This window comes from Nannobrachium achirus, assembly GCF_963921795.1.
Source record: "Nannobrachium achirus genome assembly, chromosome: 23".
Classification (NCBI taxonomy): domain Eukaryota; kingdom Metazoa; phylum Chordata; class Actinopteri; order Myctophiformes; family Myctophidae; genus Nannobrachium; species Nannobrachium achirus.
Genome location: NC_137830.1, coordinates 40,456,405 through 40,472,375, shown reverse-complemented (window position 1 = coordinate 40,472,375; position 15,971 = coordinate 40,456,405). Strand labels below are relative to the sequence as shown.

The following is a 15,971-nucleotide window of genomic DNA, read 5'->3' as shown; positions in this document are numbered from 1 at the left end:
AATAGATACAAATATATTACACCACCATAGAATGTAGTCTCCTGAACCCTAGCATTCCTATTCTGGGGGAACGGCCAAGAGATTTGATGTATTGGTGGAAAACTGTGTGGACCAAGTACAGAGCCTACCCTGGTCAAGTCTTAGTTTACTACAGCCATAATAGAAAAAAACACACAAAACAAACACATACACACACGTATGCACGGACACACACACACACAAACAACAACAACAAAAGAGATTTGGTTAAGCAGAAAATGAAGTCTTTCAAATTCTGAAAGACGGCTTTGGGAGACAAACAGACAAGCTCACAAGCACAGTGGCAGAGGTTGTGTTAGCCCAGGGATTCACAAACTTCAAAAAAGACCAAAAAGATACATTTGGCATCTCAAGAGCTCCCGGGTCCGAAACGTAAAGAAAATACATTATGAATTAACCTATTAAATAGTGAAAATGATGAGCCAATAGATCTAGATCTATATCGTTTTCCAAATGTATGGATCCTTTAGATTTTGTTTGTAATTTCTGAAATTCTTTTGGCAGTAAAAAAAAAAAAAGGCAGCCCAAAATTGGGTCCTGCCACATTGTTTGAGAACCACTGTGATAGCCCATTCCCTATTAGGCCTACTCTGTTCTCTGTGAAGCTTTGTTTTGTTACCAGGCTTCGTCTCATACCAAAGCTTGGCTAAGTTCACTCAGATAAGAGGTTGGGAGTGTATCAATATTTTCCTGTCCCTTGACATCTGACCGCATTCACATGGCAGCTATTTTGCTTTGCAGTGAATATTATGGTCAAAAGTCACCACACCAGTTTTGTGAATCCAATAACATGCCACCCCAAGTTCAACTGACATAATAGAGTCTGTGATGCCTTTAGTATATTAATGGTAACACTAGAGGTCACACTGCAGATCCAACAGAGTTTCTGAGTAATAGTGTCTTTGCCAGAGTACCTGTTGTACCCGTCTGTATATGGAGATCTCTGTATCTGTCTGTCTACCTGTGTTCCTTTTATACCCATATATGGAGATCACTGATGTCATTAGTAAATGCCCTTGTGTATAATTAGCATGCCCATATATAGTAGCCTGGAATCAGACAAATCCGCCCGTTTGTTGTTTTTTTGTTTTTTGTTTTTTTGCCCTTGGCTGATTTGGGTCTGGTCCTCCTAATCAGTTGTGAATCCATTTCCTCACCCCAAAGTGTTGGGTGACCAATCAGGGCCCAGTATTGGTCTGGTCTAACCAATTTTGTTCAGAGCCATTTTTGATTGTGTCCTGAGCCCCTTGGGAGAAAAAAAAAACATGTCCATATCCTGACTCATATCCACGCAGTGATATAGTAGGCAGAGGCTACATATATGGACATATCGGTCGGACCTGGTTCTGGAAACCTCATATCCGAACAACTAGGCGGCGGGCACCTCACTCCCTCGAGTCCTTGCAAGATGCGCGAGCAGAGTTTGAAGTCGTTGTTTCTGGTTATGTCCGAGTCAAGAGTGACGTGGCCGTGGTGCACACAATTTTAATATAAATGGTAAATGGTAAACGGTGCATTTATATAGCGCTTTTATCCAAAGCACTTTACAGAGATTGTGCATTACATTCACCCATTCACGCACACATTCATACACCGGTGGCGGAGGAAACCATGCAAGGCACCAACCTACTCACCGGGAGCAATTAGGGGTTCAGAGTCTTGCCCAAGGACCCTTCGACATTAACTCAGGGGGAGCCCGGATTCGAACTGGGAACCCTTCGGGCACCCTTTGTGCTCTAATAACGGTTTCTCTACCCCCTGTAATATAGGAGAGCCAAATGATATAATCAGAGAATGTTTCTTCTTACCTGTTTTTCCAGCTTCTGCTGCCTAAGACTGGTGCTGTCATCTTCAAGGCCACTAAGGAGACATAATGACAATGCGTGGTTCAAACCAAATGAATCAACCAAATGGGAACTTCACATGAACTTATTAGTAACGGTACATGCTGAATGGGTGCCATTTTTATTCTTGCCATCATGCATTAGCCGAAGAACAATGAAAGGCTTTTTAACTATTTGCACAAGAGTGCCTTGGTCTCATCTTTTTTCGCATCAATCCTGTCACCTAGTTGTACCAAAACCAAAGATTTTTACACCAGCCAAACAGATGTGCTCCTTTTTTCTACACTAGCCCTTACCCGTTCAAAGATATGAGCTCCAAAATGATGTGCAGTGTGTGGGTTATGGGATGTGCACTGTGCACACAGTATATGAGGGATGGAAAGTAACTTTAACTGGTGCTTGCATGATGTAGGAGCATCAATGTAAGAAACCCGTTTCGTTTAATGGCTACAGAGATACTGTTCCCCCCCCCCCCCAGCCCGCCCGCCCACCCGCCTGCACACACACCCGCCTGCCTGCCTGCCTGCCTGCCTGCCTGCCTGCCTGCCTGCCTGCCTGCCTGCCTGCCTGCCTGCCTGCCTGCCTGCCTGCCTGCCTGCCTGCCTGCCTGCCTGCCTGCCTGCCTGCCTGCCTGCCCGCCCGCCCGCCCGCCCGCCCGCCCGCCCGCCCGCCCGCCCGCCCGCCCGCCCGCCCGCCCGCCCGCCCGCCCGCCCGCCCGCCCGCCCGCCCGCCCGCCCGCACGCACGCACGCACGCACGCACGCACGCACGCACGCACGCACGCACGCACGCACGCACGCACGCACGCAAAACATTTTGCCTCAAGCTAGATGCAGAATAGATGTGCCTCATGCTAGATGCAGAATAGATAGTAGATACACCATAAAAATGCTAATATACAGCATACGATTTGTGAAAGTGACAAACGGGCTTCACAGTTATGTCAGGTGTGTTCATATGCTTATGGTGATGCGATTTCAGATCGATTGCTCCAGCCACCGAGGAGAAACGCTGTGACAGACAGACACTCACTCACTCACTCAGACATTTGCAAAATTATAGTATAGACTAGCCCTTACCCGTTCAAAGATATGAGCTCCAAAATGATGTGCAGTGTGTGGGTTATGGGATGTGCACTGTGCACACAGTATATGAGGGATGGAAAGTAACTTTAACTGGTGCTTGCATGATGTAGGAGCATCAATGTAAGAAACCCGTTTCGTTTAATGGCTACAGACCTGCCTGCACACCCCCCCCCCCCCCGTGTGTGTGTGTGTGTGTGTGTGTGTGTGTGTGTGTGTGTGTGTGTGTGTGTGTGTGTGTGTGTGTGTGTGTGTGATTGTGCATGGCCTGAACAACAGCGCCCCTCCCTTAACATGTGTGGTCACAAAAGGTACTGTAGGCTAAATAGATATAGATACACCATAAAAATGCTAATATACAGCATACGATTTGTGAAAGTGACAAACGGGCTTCACAGTTATGTCAGGTGTGTTCATATGCTGATGGTGATGCGATTTCAGATCAATTGCTCCAGCCACCGAGGAGAAACGCTGTGACAGACAGACAGACAGACAGACAGACAGACAGACAGACAGACAGACACTCACTCACTCAGACAGACATTCGCAAAATTATAGTATAGATGGTTCATGCTGAATGTTCCACATGAGACCACTAGAGGGCAATGCTGCTCTCTATATTGAAGTTTACATACTGATATTGCTTAGATAATGGCAAAAATAAATCAAGACATTATTATAGTCACTATAATAATGTTTGGTCGGCTGTGCATCTGAATGAAATGTTTTGGTAGCGACCGAGCGGCAGACATTTCTCTCGCATTTCTCTGTCCAAATTTGAGAGAGAGAAGCTTGACTTCAGAATTCCCTGCTGTTCGACATTAATCCTGGACACCTGAGGGACAGAGGGTCCATGTTGCTTAGCTACACTGTGTCAGGAGAAGGGCAACAGCAGGAGTCTATTCAGACAGTAAATCAAAAGAGACGCACAAATGCACGTGCGCACGCACGCACACACACACACACACACACACACACACACACACACACACACACACACACACACACACACACACACACACACACACACACACACACACACACACACACACACACACACACACACACACACACACACACACACACACTGAAGTACTTTTCTCATTATATATATATATATCTACACAGATCTTGCTAGGCTCCGACTGTACAATGGGTCAGAGAGGAAAAGGGAGAAGAACCCTTCAAATCAAAATCACGTTGCTGATCTAATTAGAGATATCTCCATGTCAAGCGAGCTGGGCTCGTCAGATCTCTATCCCCTCTTGAACTCCCTGCTTCCCTGTGTCTTTCAAACCCAAACCTCAGTGTGGTCCACGTGTCCCTCTGTGAGGGAGAGAAAGCGCCGCTGATGATCAGGGGCGTCACAAGGGGGGGAAAAGTGGGACTGAGTTACTAGGGCCCAAGGTGGAGGGGCCTTAATTATTTTAGACTACTGAAAAATAGCAGATCTACAAGCTCGCAGTGCGGGACTCGGTGCCGTGCTGTGAGCTTGTATATCTGCTATTTTTTCAATAGTTAAAGCACAAAATAATGCGTTCTCAGTCTAAATGGGTTAAACCCCCTCCCCCTATGAAGAACATTCATGGGGGGCCCGCAGTGAATCCTTGTACGCAGGGCCCAGAATTTGGTGTGACACCCCTGATGATGACATGATAAAGCTGACGGGCATGAGTGCCTGTCTCCAAAAGGACAGCCAGAGAATGTCAAGAGGAGACCCTGCATGCTGCCTGTGGTGCACACGTGCAGTGGTGGGAAAATTACGTCTCACTTAAGTAAAAGTATCAATACCGCAATGTAGAAATACTCTGTAAGGGTGCACACAAACCAAAGTACCTATGACAGTGGAATCCGCCAATGCATTTCAACGTTTATGCTGGAGCAAATACACACAGATTCTGGTTTCCCCCCTCTGTCCAATCGGGTGAGTCGAAGGTGGAATGGGGAGGGTTCTGGAAGTGACTGACAGGTGCGGCACTGGCTTTGGGACAGAATGCGCTCTCAGGGTTTTTGGTCAGGCACACACAAAAAGAGTTTATCCGCTGGCGACCATACTTTGGTATCAAAATGTACTTAACCCTCTAGAGCCCACTGTTGTAATATTACAGTAATATTTGATCCAAAAAAAGGTTTAAATCATTTTATTTTAGCTCCCCCTACCACCTAAACGTCACCATTGGATTCTATTGTTTAGTATTACAATGCCATTGGCCACAATATTTGCATATAAATACCCCCCACAGAGGCTGACATTCACACCCGCTGACATTCCAGAGTTTTGACGAACAACACCTCACTTTTTCATGGAAGCTATTCCTCACAAAAACATAAGTAAAATGCCTGCACTATTTTTTTTGTTTGTTGATCATTAGAATGTCTAGAACATGTACATATGTTATTATTGTGAAAAATATCCCCCATATTTAAAATAGAGCATGATTTATGATTTATGGCTATAAAACCTTACAAAAACATTTTTTTTTTATAAAAGCATTACATTTTCCTCTGATTAGGACTCCTACAACACCATCTGATTTTTTTATTTTTTATTTTTTTTATTTCAAGTATTTCTATTTTTGGGTCTTAGAGGGTTAAAGGGATATTACACTTTTGGTTATTTTATTGTCTAATCACTAAACAGGCTTTTGTGACCACCCTGGACAGATTTTAAGTTGCTTGATTCAGTATTTAGATATTTAATATTCATTTTATCAGACACGCCCCCTTCCTATACAAACCCATTGTAACTTCAAACTCCATTTTAACTAAAGTTATCAAATGATTAGTCGAGTAAAAGTACAATATTTGAAAAATACTGTACTTGTACAGTACTTGAGTAAATGTACTTAGTTACTTGACACCACTGCACACGTGCATGTGTGAGGCAGCTGTCTCATCCAAATCCAGTCACTTATCACCATCATGGATGTGTACACCATCCACGGTACTGCTCTTAAAGGGCAATGAAACCTCGGGTTGATTTTGTAGTTTGTTTTTCTGTACAGGTGAAAAACTACGGAAGGGTAAAAACATGGCAGGCTGACCGTAAAGTACACCATGACTGTAAGCAACTCAGCAGCGAATTAAATTCACAACACGCAAGCATCGACAATAATGTGTAATTGTCGCTGCTTGCACATTGGCACACCAAATGTAATTCAGTGTACTATAAGGTCAGAAAGCGCCGAGGTGTTGTGAGCTTGTAGAACGTCTATTTTCACTATTTGACGTACAACAAGAACAAGTATACAGTTTAAGTGGTTACACACACATGAGCAATATTTTGGGTACTTTGTGTGGCTGTGGAACACAGATTATAAGGAGACTATGGCATGGGGCATTCACCAAATATTAGAATATTCAAATATCATAGTCACTATTCAACGTTGTGCACCGAAGTCGAATATTCGCTTTTTTATTTTTTTATTGTTTTCTCTTTAAAAAATATATAGTTTATAAAGCTTGGCTAGATAGGAAGTCATAAGAATGAGTTGTCAATGCCCCTGGTGGATTAATTTGTTAATGCTCTATACCAGGGGTTCTCAAACCTTTTTAGACCGTGACCCCCAAATAAACATATTTGAACTGTTACTGAACTATTCTACCCTGACAAGCACTTGGAATTGTAGGTATTACATTTAACGTGACTCGGTTCCGCAGATAAATATTGTGAAAAATAGATACATGCTCACAACGCCTCGCAAGATAGTCTATTTTCACAATGTTCGCCTCTTGCTTACTTAATATTTGACAGTTTGGCCAGTCCTGTCGAATATTCGACTATTCGAATACTTTGAGGTCGAATAATTCGAATACTAAAAATCACTATTCGTGAATGCCCTGTTATGGCATGCTACTAAAGAATGCTCATACAAAAACTAACACATTGGTTGAGGTGCTGGGTTTGAAAGTATGGTGAAGACAAATAATAAAACCAGCGCACTCATCTCTTAATGATTCGAGCAAGACTCTTCATTGTGTCAAGTTGACTCGATGAAGAGCCTTGGCTTTCGAAAAGCAGAAGCAGATGAGCGTGCGGGTTTATCTTTTCTCTTTTACTTCATGCCACTAAAGAAGCACATCCTGCTCCAAGTGGCTGTAGCTGTTGATAATGGCCAAAAAACTAAATACAAATAAACACACCAGGTGGGTCCCTTGAGAGGCCATTACAGCTCCTCAGAACAGAGACCTGCTTGAACACAGGGTTTAATTACACATCCGGGACTGACGAGGGCAGGGGGGACAATGTCCAGGTAGACTGAAACAAGGCAAAGCCAGCGTCTTCGAAGACTTTGATTTTGAGATTAAAGGAATAGTTCACCCCAAAATGACTTTTTTCGATTACTCACCCCATGAAGACTTGAGTTCAATCATGTTTTTCTTTTCCTCGCATTCCTAAGACAATAATTTGATCATAAATGTATCCCCATTGATTCCGGATGGAGACACAAATGCATTTGTGTCTCCATTCGGAATCAATGGGGATATTCTGGGTGGGGGTGAACTATTCCTTTAAAGAAGCTTTTACACACTATACACAATACATACTATATACACAATATTCGAATTGAAAAATGTGTATGATAAAAAGCTTTCTGTTTTGGTCTGCTCTTTTTCCTCTACACCAACAGCAATGAATAGCTATAGCAGGTCTAAATACAAATAGAATTTACACTTCACTAGTGTCTGAAAGAAAACCAAAGAGGTGGACTCTTGATAAAGCCCACTTAAAGTACCTATGACACGCCCCAGAGATTTACATTATAATACAGTCGGTCATCTGTTTTTTGTAGAAACAAACAACCATTATCACAGACACAGATTGATCACAAAGGCACAAAAACTAGGAAGTCGCCTCTACATAAAATGTCCTTTATTACTAAATCTGTGTATATAAAAATGATATTAGCTCTAAGATATCTTAGTTTTAGCAACATTGTCCATGTCAAGTAGTTAGTTAATGCCTATTTTTTGAAATTATGAACATCGCTATCGCCCCCCGGAGGTCTGTGACCGCCCGGTCTTGAAACTTGATTCAACCCAAAGAGGAGAGGCTAAATGCGGCAGCATTTAGCAGCTCTCTCCGCCGCCGAAAAGAGCAGATCTACAAGCTTGTACGGGTAATCTCCCCCTGTCAGTGATAAGAAGCGGCCCGCTCACTCCTCATGCACTGAAGGAAGCATGAGCTCAGTTCGGGGCCCTCCCCAGGTTGGCAGAGGGAGAGCAGAGCCCAGGATTGCAGCTTAGGCAAAAAAATGTGGGAAAAAAATTATAAGGAAAAAAAAAAGACAACTGACCGTCATACTGTTAGGCAAGAACTGTGTGTGTGTGTGTGTGTGTGTGTGTGTGTGTGTGTGTGTGTGTGTGTGTGTGTGTGTGTGTGTGTGTGTGTGTGTGTGTGTGTGTGTGTTCATTCATGTGTGTGGTGGCGGGGGTATTGCTGCTTACCTTGCTGTTGAGGTAGAGGAGAAGGTGGCAGCGCTGGAAGGTCTTCAGATGTCACCAGGGCAATCAACAGCACAGCACATGTGGATGGTTAGAGAAAGATGGTGGCAAGTTAACAAGGTCAGAACAACATAGTTTTGCCTATTGATGGTTTTCTGAAAAGAAAAAAAAACTTAAGTTTCTTTATCTGTGATGCTCAAAGTTTTTAATGTCAAGGCCCCCTAGCATTATATGTATTTGACCGCGGACCCCCGTCTCGAGATTCTTTGTTCCAGGGAATCCCAGAAGCAAAGATTTGAGTTAAAAATGTTCGCTTTAAAAGAATATATAAATTCAAAGATTTGCTAAAATTTTTCAAATTTATTATCAAAATTTTCAAAAATAGCAGATTTATATACAAGCTCATAGCACTATGAGCTTGTATATCTGCTGTTTTTGTATAGCCAAAGTATAAAAAGTTAATGATTTTTGAATGGCCAAAGTATAAGAATGAATGGTTAAAGTGGTTACGTGACACAGATGCATTTCGGGTCTTATTAATAATATAATTATGTTCAGTTATTATTAATAATGTAAACATTGGACATGGTTATGTTTTTGTTTGTCTGTCTGTTAGCAGAGAGTAAATTATGTGAGCAGATTTTCTTTTGTCACGGGACAAAGAACTGGGCCAGTATTTATCAAGCCTCTGATGAGTAGAAAATCAGAAGTCAGGAGTGCCTGAAAATTCTCAGTGATGCAAATTTGGTCTCATTTTTAGACATAAGAGTAGGGAGCATGTTACCTAGCCTCGCAAGCCATCCCGAGTTACGTCATCACCAATGTGCTTCCTTTCTTGGTCTGGTGTCCCTCCCATTGAGCCTCTTTATTAGCATTTTTTTTCTAATTGCCAATCAAAAGGCTGCATTTCAAGCGAACCCGCCTCACACCGCTCCTGATTGGTCGAGCGGCTGCTACAGCTCTCGCATTTTGACAACAAACATGGCGGACCCCATGTCCGATGCGAGTTCACAAAACGCAAATAAAAGCTGCATTAAGCGAAGTTTTATCTGAAATCAACGGCATCTCATAACTTAAAAACGAACAGTTTGCACCTTTGGAATTTCTGTCTGGAAAAGACGTATTTGATGTTCTCCCGACGATGTTTTGATGCGCTGATGACTACTGACTGGACCTGTCAGTCAAAGTGAGTAACTACGTCATTGCGTAATGCATTGTCTACGGAGGACTCCCAGACTCTCCCCTGGGAGAGTCTGGCTGTTGCGAGGCTACATGTTACCTTCCTCTATGCCTAAACATGGGACCAAATTTGCAATAAGATCTCAAATTTCCATCATAATTTAGAAGAGCTGAACCCTATAACAGAAAGAGCACACACTCCAGACAAGGAGAGGTGTATTAAATGGGAATGCTTAATGACAGCAGCAAATTATTTAAAATACTTCATTTTAAGGGACTTCTCATGGACCCCCTGAGAGTCCCCTGACTCCACGTTAAGAGGTTGTGGTTTGGCAGCCAAGGAGTGTGTGTGCAAAGATTGGCATGGATAGGGGCAACGGTGGCGGAGATATGAGTAGGGCAAAAGTGTGACGCGACGTGACGGACAGACAGACGGACGGACAGCCGGTGGAGGTTTTGAGGAAAGGTTTGCTACGGGGAAAAAAGATGAATTATTATTATACCAGGACCTTTTCTTGTTCCGAAGTGGTTTGTTTCAGAAAGCATTAAAAGGAGTACTGTAACTGCAATCTTTCCATAAAATGAGCTCAAACATGACAGTCCTTATTATCCTGATCATTTTAATCTGTTAGGGCATCATAATGTCCCCTAGTAGCAAAGGTGTTATTGGAAAATACAAACAAATGCATGAAAACAATGTGCCCTGGCCTGCAACAGCTGGGTGCAATCAATATTTCATTTGTCCTTCACAGCTTAGGTGACAAGAGAGGGACACGGCACAGCTGTCCCTCCTGTGTGTTACACCAAGGTAACCATGGAGACCTCTGCTCCGTCAACATTGCACCTCTGCCGGCATTGATTAAAAAACAAACTGCAGCCAATTGGTTGGTTTCAGCGTAAATGGAGTCCATCCTCTCAGTGTACTGTATGGATATAAAGACTAACAACCATGGCGTCCATACAGTTTGAAAAATATTTATTTTTACTTTGTGTTGGTTATTCGTCTATTTTTGTCTAAGACATGTTTGAGGATTAGAGGGTCTGCTATCTATAGCTACGAGCTAATGCTGACCAGCTATGGTAGTTCTATGTACATTAACACAATTCACATAGCATTAAAGATTTTGTGATAGGAACCTATTCTGACTTCTGTCCATTTTAATGAACGTTTCCTCAAATAGACCTTCCCAGCTTTAAAGCTGGACATGGTTCTCCTAATGTCTGCCTTGGGAAATGAAAGACAAGTGATGGCTGTCCCACAGGAATGATGTAGCCTCTCTCTTCACCAGGGTTATCCTACACCTTTGTGAGAACAAATGTAACTAAACTTTAATGTAAAGGGATATTTCACTTTCCAAAAAGCTTTTGGTAATTTTATCATCTACTCTGGCTTTTAGGAACACCCTGGTAATTTTTATGCCTTTATTGGATAGGACAGTAGACTGACAGGAAATGGGGAGAGATGGGGAGCAACACGCGGCAAGGGTCGTCCGGATCGGTACTCATTTTATTTCCGGTCACTATTCAAAGCAGATCCTTGGTTACAGCATTTTAACGGAGCCCCAGGCAGCAAACAGGGCACACATTCTGTACAGTACACACACACACACACACACACACACACACACACACACACACACACACACACACACACACACACACACACACACACACACACACACACACACACACACACACACACACACACACACACACACACACACACACACACACACACACACACAAATCACCAACTCTTGTTACAGCACCCAGTCACAGCCCAATGCCCTGAATAAGTAACGACGTGGGTGCAGAAACATGAGCGAGGCGCTGATCCTTGGTAGTAGATTAGCCATTCAACTGGTCAGAGAGGCACTGAAGACAGACTGGGCAAAGGGATATATGGGAGTTCGCCTTTGTCGTGACGCAAGCGACTTTAAGATTCTCTGATGTTATCATGAACATATTTTGATCGGTGTGATTTTGTGTAGCACTTTGTAACTTCGGTTTAGAAAAGTGCTATATAAAAGCATAATCCACAGTCCACAAACAAATAAAAGAGGGTGATCAGAAACGTGTGTGTGTGTGTGTGTGTGTGTGTGTGTGTGTGTGTGTGTGTGTGTGTGCTGTGAGAACCACTTTAACTTCAGTATCTGAAAACGTGCTGACACTGTAACCCCATGAATGGCATGGCACAGAGGCCAAAACCATCACACAACTTTGACAACTTAGTACAAGTGAGTACAAGTGGGTGTGTGTCAGACTCTGTCTGTGTGTGTGTGTGTGTGTGTGTGTGTGTGTGTGTGTGTGTGTGTGTGTGTGTGTGTGTGTGTGTGTGTGTGTGTGTGTGTGTGTGTGTGTGTGTGTGCGTGTGTCAGATGTCTATTGCGGCTACCTGTAGGACCAGCGGCTGTAGACAACCTGAGATCCTCCACTCTTAACCGTGTCCATCGATGCTCTGCTTCAGGAAATCTAGTCCGGAGCTGCACCAACTAATGTCTGTCTATCTATCTATCAATAGGCCTACAATACTTTACAGTATCACAACGAGTGACATCCATCCACCGCAGTGCCCGTGGCCACTGTGCAGTCCTACCTAGAAAGGGAGTCAGTCAGCCGGGCTCGTAGCTCCTCTGCTCTTGTGCGAGTGAAAAAGAGGAGTAGCTAGCTACTACGTCCCACCCAGAGGAGTGGCGGCCACCGCTGCCAAGCGAACTGAGGTCGGGGGACACTAGGAGCCGTTGCCATGACTGCACACTTTCAGGAGACGACACACATACAGGGATGCAGCTATAGGAAGAGGTGAAAGTGGCAAGCAGCAAAAAGGGAAGGGAACAAAGTGCATTGGCCCGGAAAGATCGCCCTGAAGACCAAGGTTCTCAACCGATTTCTCAGTCAAATTCAATAACGCCAAACCAAACGGGGCAGATGATTCTACATCTAAAATGGTAGGCCATTTTGACAATGTTAGTAATGTGTCTGGTCATGTCTAGTCATGACTAGGCATGTCTGTTAAAGATAACCCAGACGGTGAGTCGGTGACGCCATCGCCCCAAGTTCCTTTTGTGAAATTGACGTACTTTCTGAGGAACAACTCCTTTTTCCTCTGACTCATCGGTTGTTCATATTACATCACAGGACATAGTGATCAAATCACTTAGAAGCAATGTCGGGAAAGCTTTAAATAGCTCACATTTTCACAAAAATGTTGCACAAGTCAACAGATAAAGCATGAGTGAATTGTGTTGTGTGAATAACATCCTCCCCTCTGCGTTACTCATAATGTTTAGGAGGAGCTCATTAACACATTGAGTGCCAGCGACTGCGATTAAACAATTATTTAATCGTCAGTCAGTGCCAGGGTTTTTTATTTTTTTTCCTTATCCTTGTAAATGTAATCCGAGTAAATGTTATCTGAGTATTTCCGGATGCACGATTCGATAATATTTTCTTTCACCGAGAACAGAAAAATTACAACTGCAGTAGGGCTGTCACAATTATTACATAATCGTCTTATCGCAATTATTTTGTCATAATCGTCATAATCGTGAATGTTGAAAAATGTCAGAAATAGTGGAAATAGCAGATCTACAAGCTCACAACGCGTCGCATCGCGACGCGTTGTGAGCTTGTAGATCGGCTATTTCCACTATCAATGTTATTTTTTAAGTAGTAAGTTGTCAAATATGTCAGTAATGTATTTGTATATTTAGGTTATGTGTCATATCTACCATATGCAACTTCAAAGCCTAAAAGCCAAACAGAAATGTAATTATCAACGACAAAAACACAATTAAATCGTTAATCGCCAATTATTTGAGTGACAATTAATCGTCATGTAAAATGTCATAATCGTGACCGCCCTAAACTGCAGCCATCCATGCTTTTGTTACGGTCGATAGAGATTAGAGAAGGGCTTGTTTTAAACAAGGACGTGATCTGGAATAGATTACGAGATAAATTAATTTTGGTGAATTTAATAACATTGGCCTGTATGCAAAACCTGATCATTTTTTTTCCTCTTCTGGGTGCTTCAGACTGAAAGCCACGGTTTAATATAAAACCTTTATCAACCTGTCAATCTCGAGGACGGGACTCGACATCAGAGTTTGTGTGTGTGTGTGTGTGTGTGTGTGTGTGTGTGTGTGTGTGTGTGTGTGTGTGTGTGTGTGTGTGTGTGTGCGTGTGCATGCGTGTGCGAGAGAGAGTCAGGTGAATGCAGCTGAATCATTCACCAAAGGGAGTAATTAAACAGTCAAAAACAAATGATGGAAATAGGCTACAAAGTGTTCATAATATCACGTCCCCAGACGCTCCTCCCTCACTTCTTTCTAGCAATGCAAGTCTCACTTGTTTACAGTCAAATAATAGCCCTAAGTGTACCCTAAATGATTAGCAACTGAGAGAGAGCCTGTCACTTGTAGTAGCAGTCGTGACGTTGATCAAAGCAAACAGCGGGGGACCGGCGGTACGGATCTAAACACAACCTCATCATGAACAAGTGGAGCAGAAACGATAGCCTCAATACATTCATAGCAATGCTGTATTCTTATAACAGGACAAGGAAGCTGCAGCTCGTTACGAATTCCAGAGATGTTTTCTTAGTCTCTTTAGTACATGACCAACAGAGCGCAATACTCAAGCCAACTAGGCCATATGTGTTTGGAATGTGGTGGGCTGCCACAGAGAATTACACTTCAGCCATCCTTCTTTGCCGCAGAGGCTGCCGAACTAGTCCTCTCGTTTGGTTGAAGAGTTGTTCACAGTTGATTTGGCACACTCAAGACATTCTTGGAATACTGGAAATTATGATGGAGGAAAGATGCTGAACAAGCAATTGTGTTGCTAAATTCTAGTTTCCTCCAGCAAACAGCCATTTTCAGCTAAACAGTCTGATTGCTCAAAGACATTTTCTATTTGATTAAAAGATACTTGAAACACTGTGGATGCTCCCAAGGGGAATTTTACATTAAACGCTTCTGGGCAAATTTTTACATCTACTCTTTTGTGTGCACCACTGGATCCCAGACAGTTTTTAAGTTTATTCAACATGTACATACTTAATTAATACACACATTCAACTTTAAACTCTAACTCTAAAACACACATCCCTGCTGTGCCTGATATTGTCCTTCTAATGAATGGGGAGACCGTCATTTATTTATTTAATTATGTTAATATTTTATTTTATGTTGCATTAAAGAGTCCATGCATGAAATGCAGTCCATGCTCAAAATATGAAAATATAAATAAATTAATGTCTATAGGGCATGGGTCGCCCCGTGACACACATAATAAGGACAGGACACCAGGGTTTAAGATGTTGAATATAAAGAGGAGTTTAGTGGCCTGGACCGCTGGCCTACTGTTCCAAAACCCTGTTGATAATTCCCATAAACCATAACCAAACTTTGCAAACAATGGAACTGTTGCTTTGCCAAAACTTGCGGTAAGAAAGGACCAGGTCATTTATTACTATAGCATTATGCTGTTTTCTATTATTATTTATGTACCATACTTCCATTTCACTGACGCAAAGTGTATGTATTAAGCATATTATTTATAAAGCCATAACTCAACTCCACTCAAACGTATTTGTTAGTAGTCATAATAAACCGTTACTGCCTCAAAGGCGAAAGAGAGGAAACTAATGACACTCCCTGTCATAATTCCTCAATTGAGCGAGGAGAAAAAGCCCCTGATTGGGAAAGACCAAGAAGAAACCTTGGGACCTTCACTCCCTTTCAGGGCAGAGTGACAGGTGTGTAATAGAAGCAGACTGGGCAATATCCAACTGCAAAACAAAAGAAAACATTTACATTTCCATCCTGGGATTCATGTTGATGAAGTTATTGCACAGACACAATGTGTTGATTTGTGGGGGTAGCCAATCAGGATGGACTATAAGAAATCAGACAGATCCGTCTTGATCACATGACTACAGATAATGGCATTCTTTCCTCTGCCTCCTACGGCAATCAGCTCATGATTTGAGGCATTCGGTTCAAAGCAAACCACTCCTCCAATCAGGATGGAATATGAAGAATCTGACATATCCGTCTTGATCACATCATGACTATAGAGATCCTGTGTACCGATTTGTGTGATGTTTGGACAAAATCTGTCGGAGTAATAACACAAAAATGTGTTTTGCCAAATGCAGCCTCCTGGTGGCACTATAAGAGGCAGATGTGAAGAAAAAGAAAATACATCTGAAACATACGGGCCAGAGGTTCTGCTCTGGCATTCAGGGAGGGTGTATGCACAGTTTCACGTCGAGCTGCCACACACACACACACAGCATCCAGGGAGGGTGTATGCACAGTTTCACGTCGACACACACACACACACACACACACACACACACACACACACACACACAC

The 15,971-nt window shown here is 42.8% G+C and overlaps 1 protein-coding gene across 1 annotated transcript in view; it reads right to left on the bottom strand.

The window, feature by feature from the left end:
* The window catches only part of tulp3 (TUB like protein 3), a gene marked incomplete at both ends in the record, with an annotated part of 31,850 nt that extends 19,811 nt beyond the window's left edge, over nt 1–12,039 (bottom strand). Inside the window, 3 exons of the mRNA XM_080753977.1 lie at nt 1,848–1,899; nt 8,413–8,454; nt 11,984–12,039. Coding sequence (XP_080610103.1) covers nt 1,848–1,899; nt 8,413–8,454; nt 11,984–12,039 — 150 coding nt within the window. The remainder of the gene's footprint in view (nt 1–1,847; nt 1,900–8,412; nt 8,455–11,983) is intronic.
* Between the last annotated feature and the right edge of the window lie 3,932 nt (nt 12,040–15,971).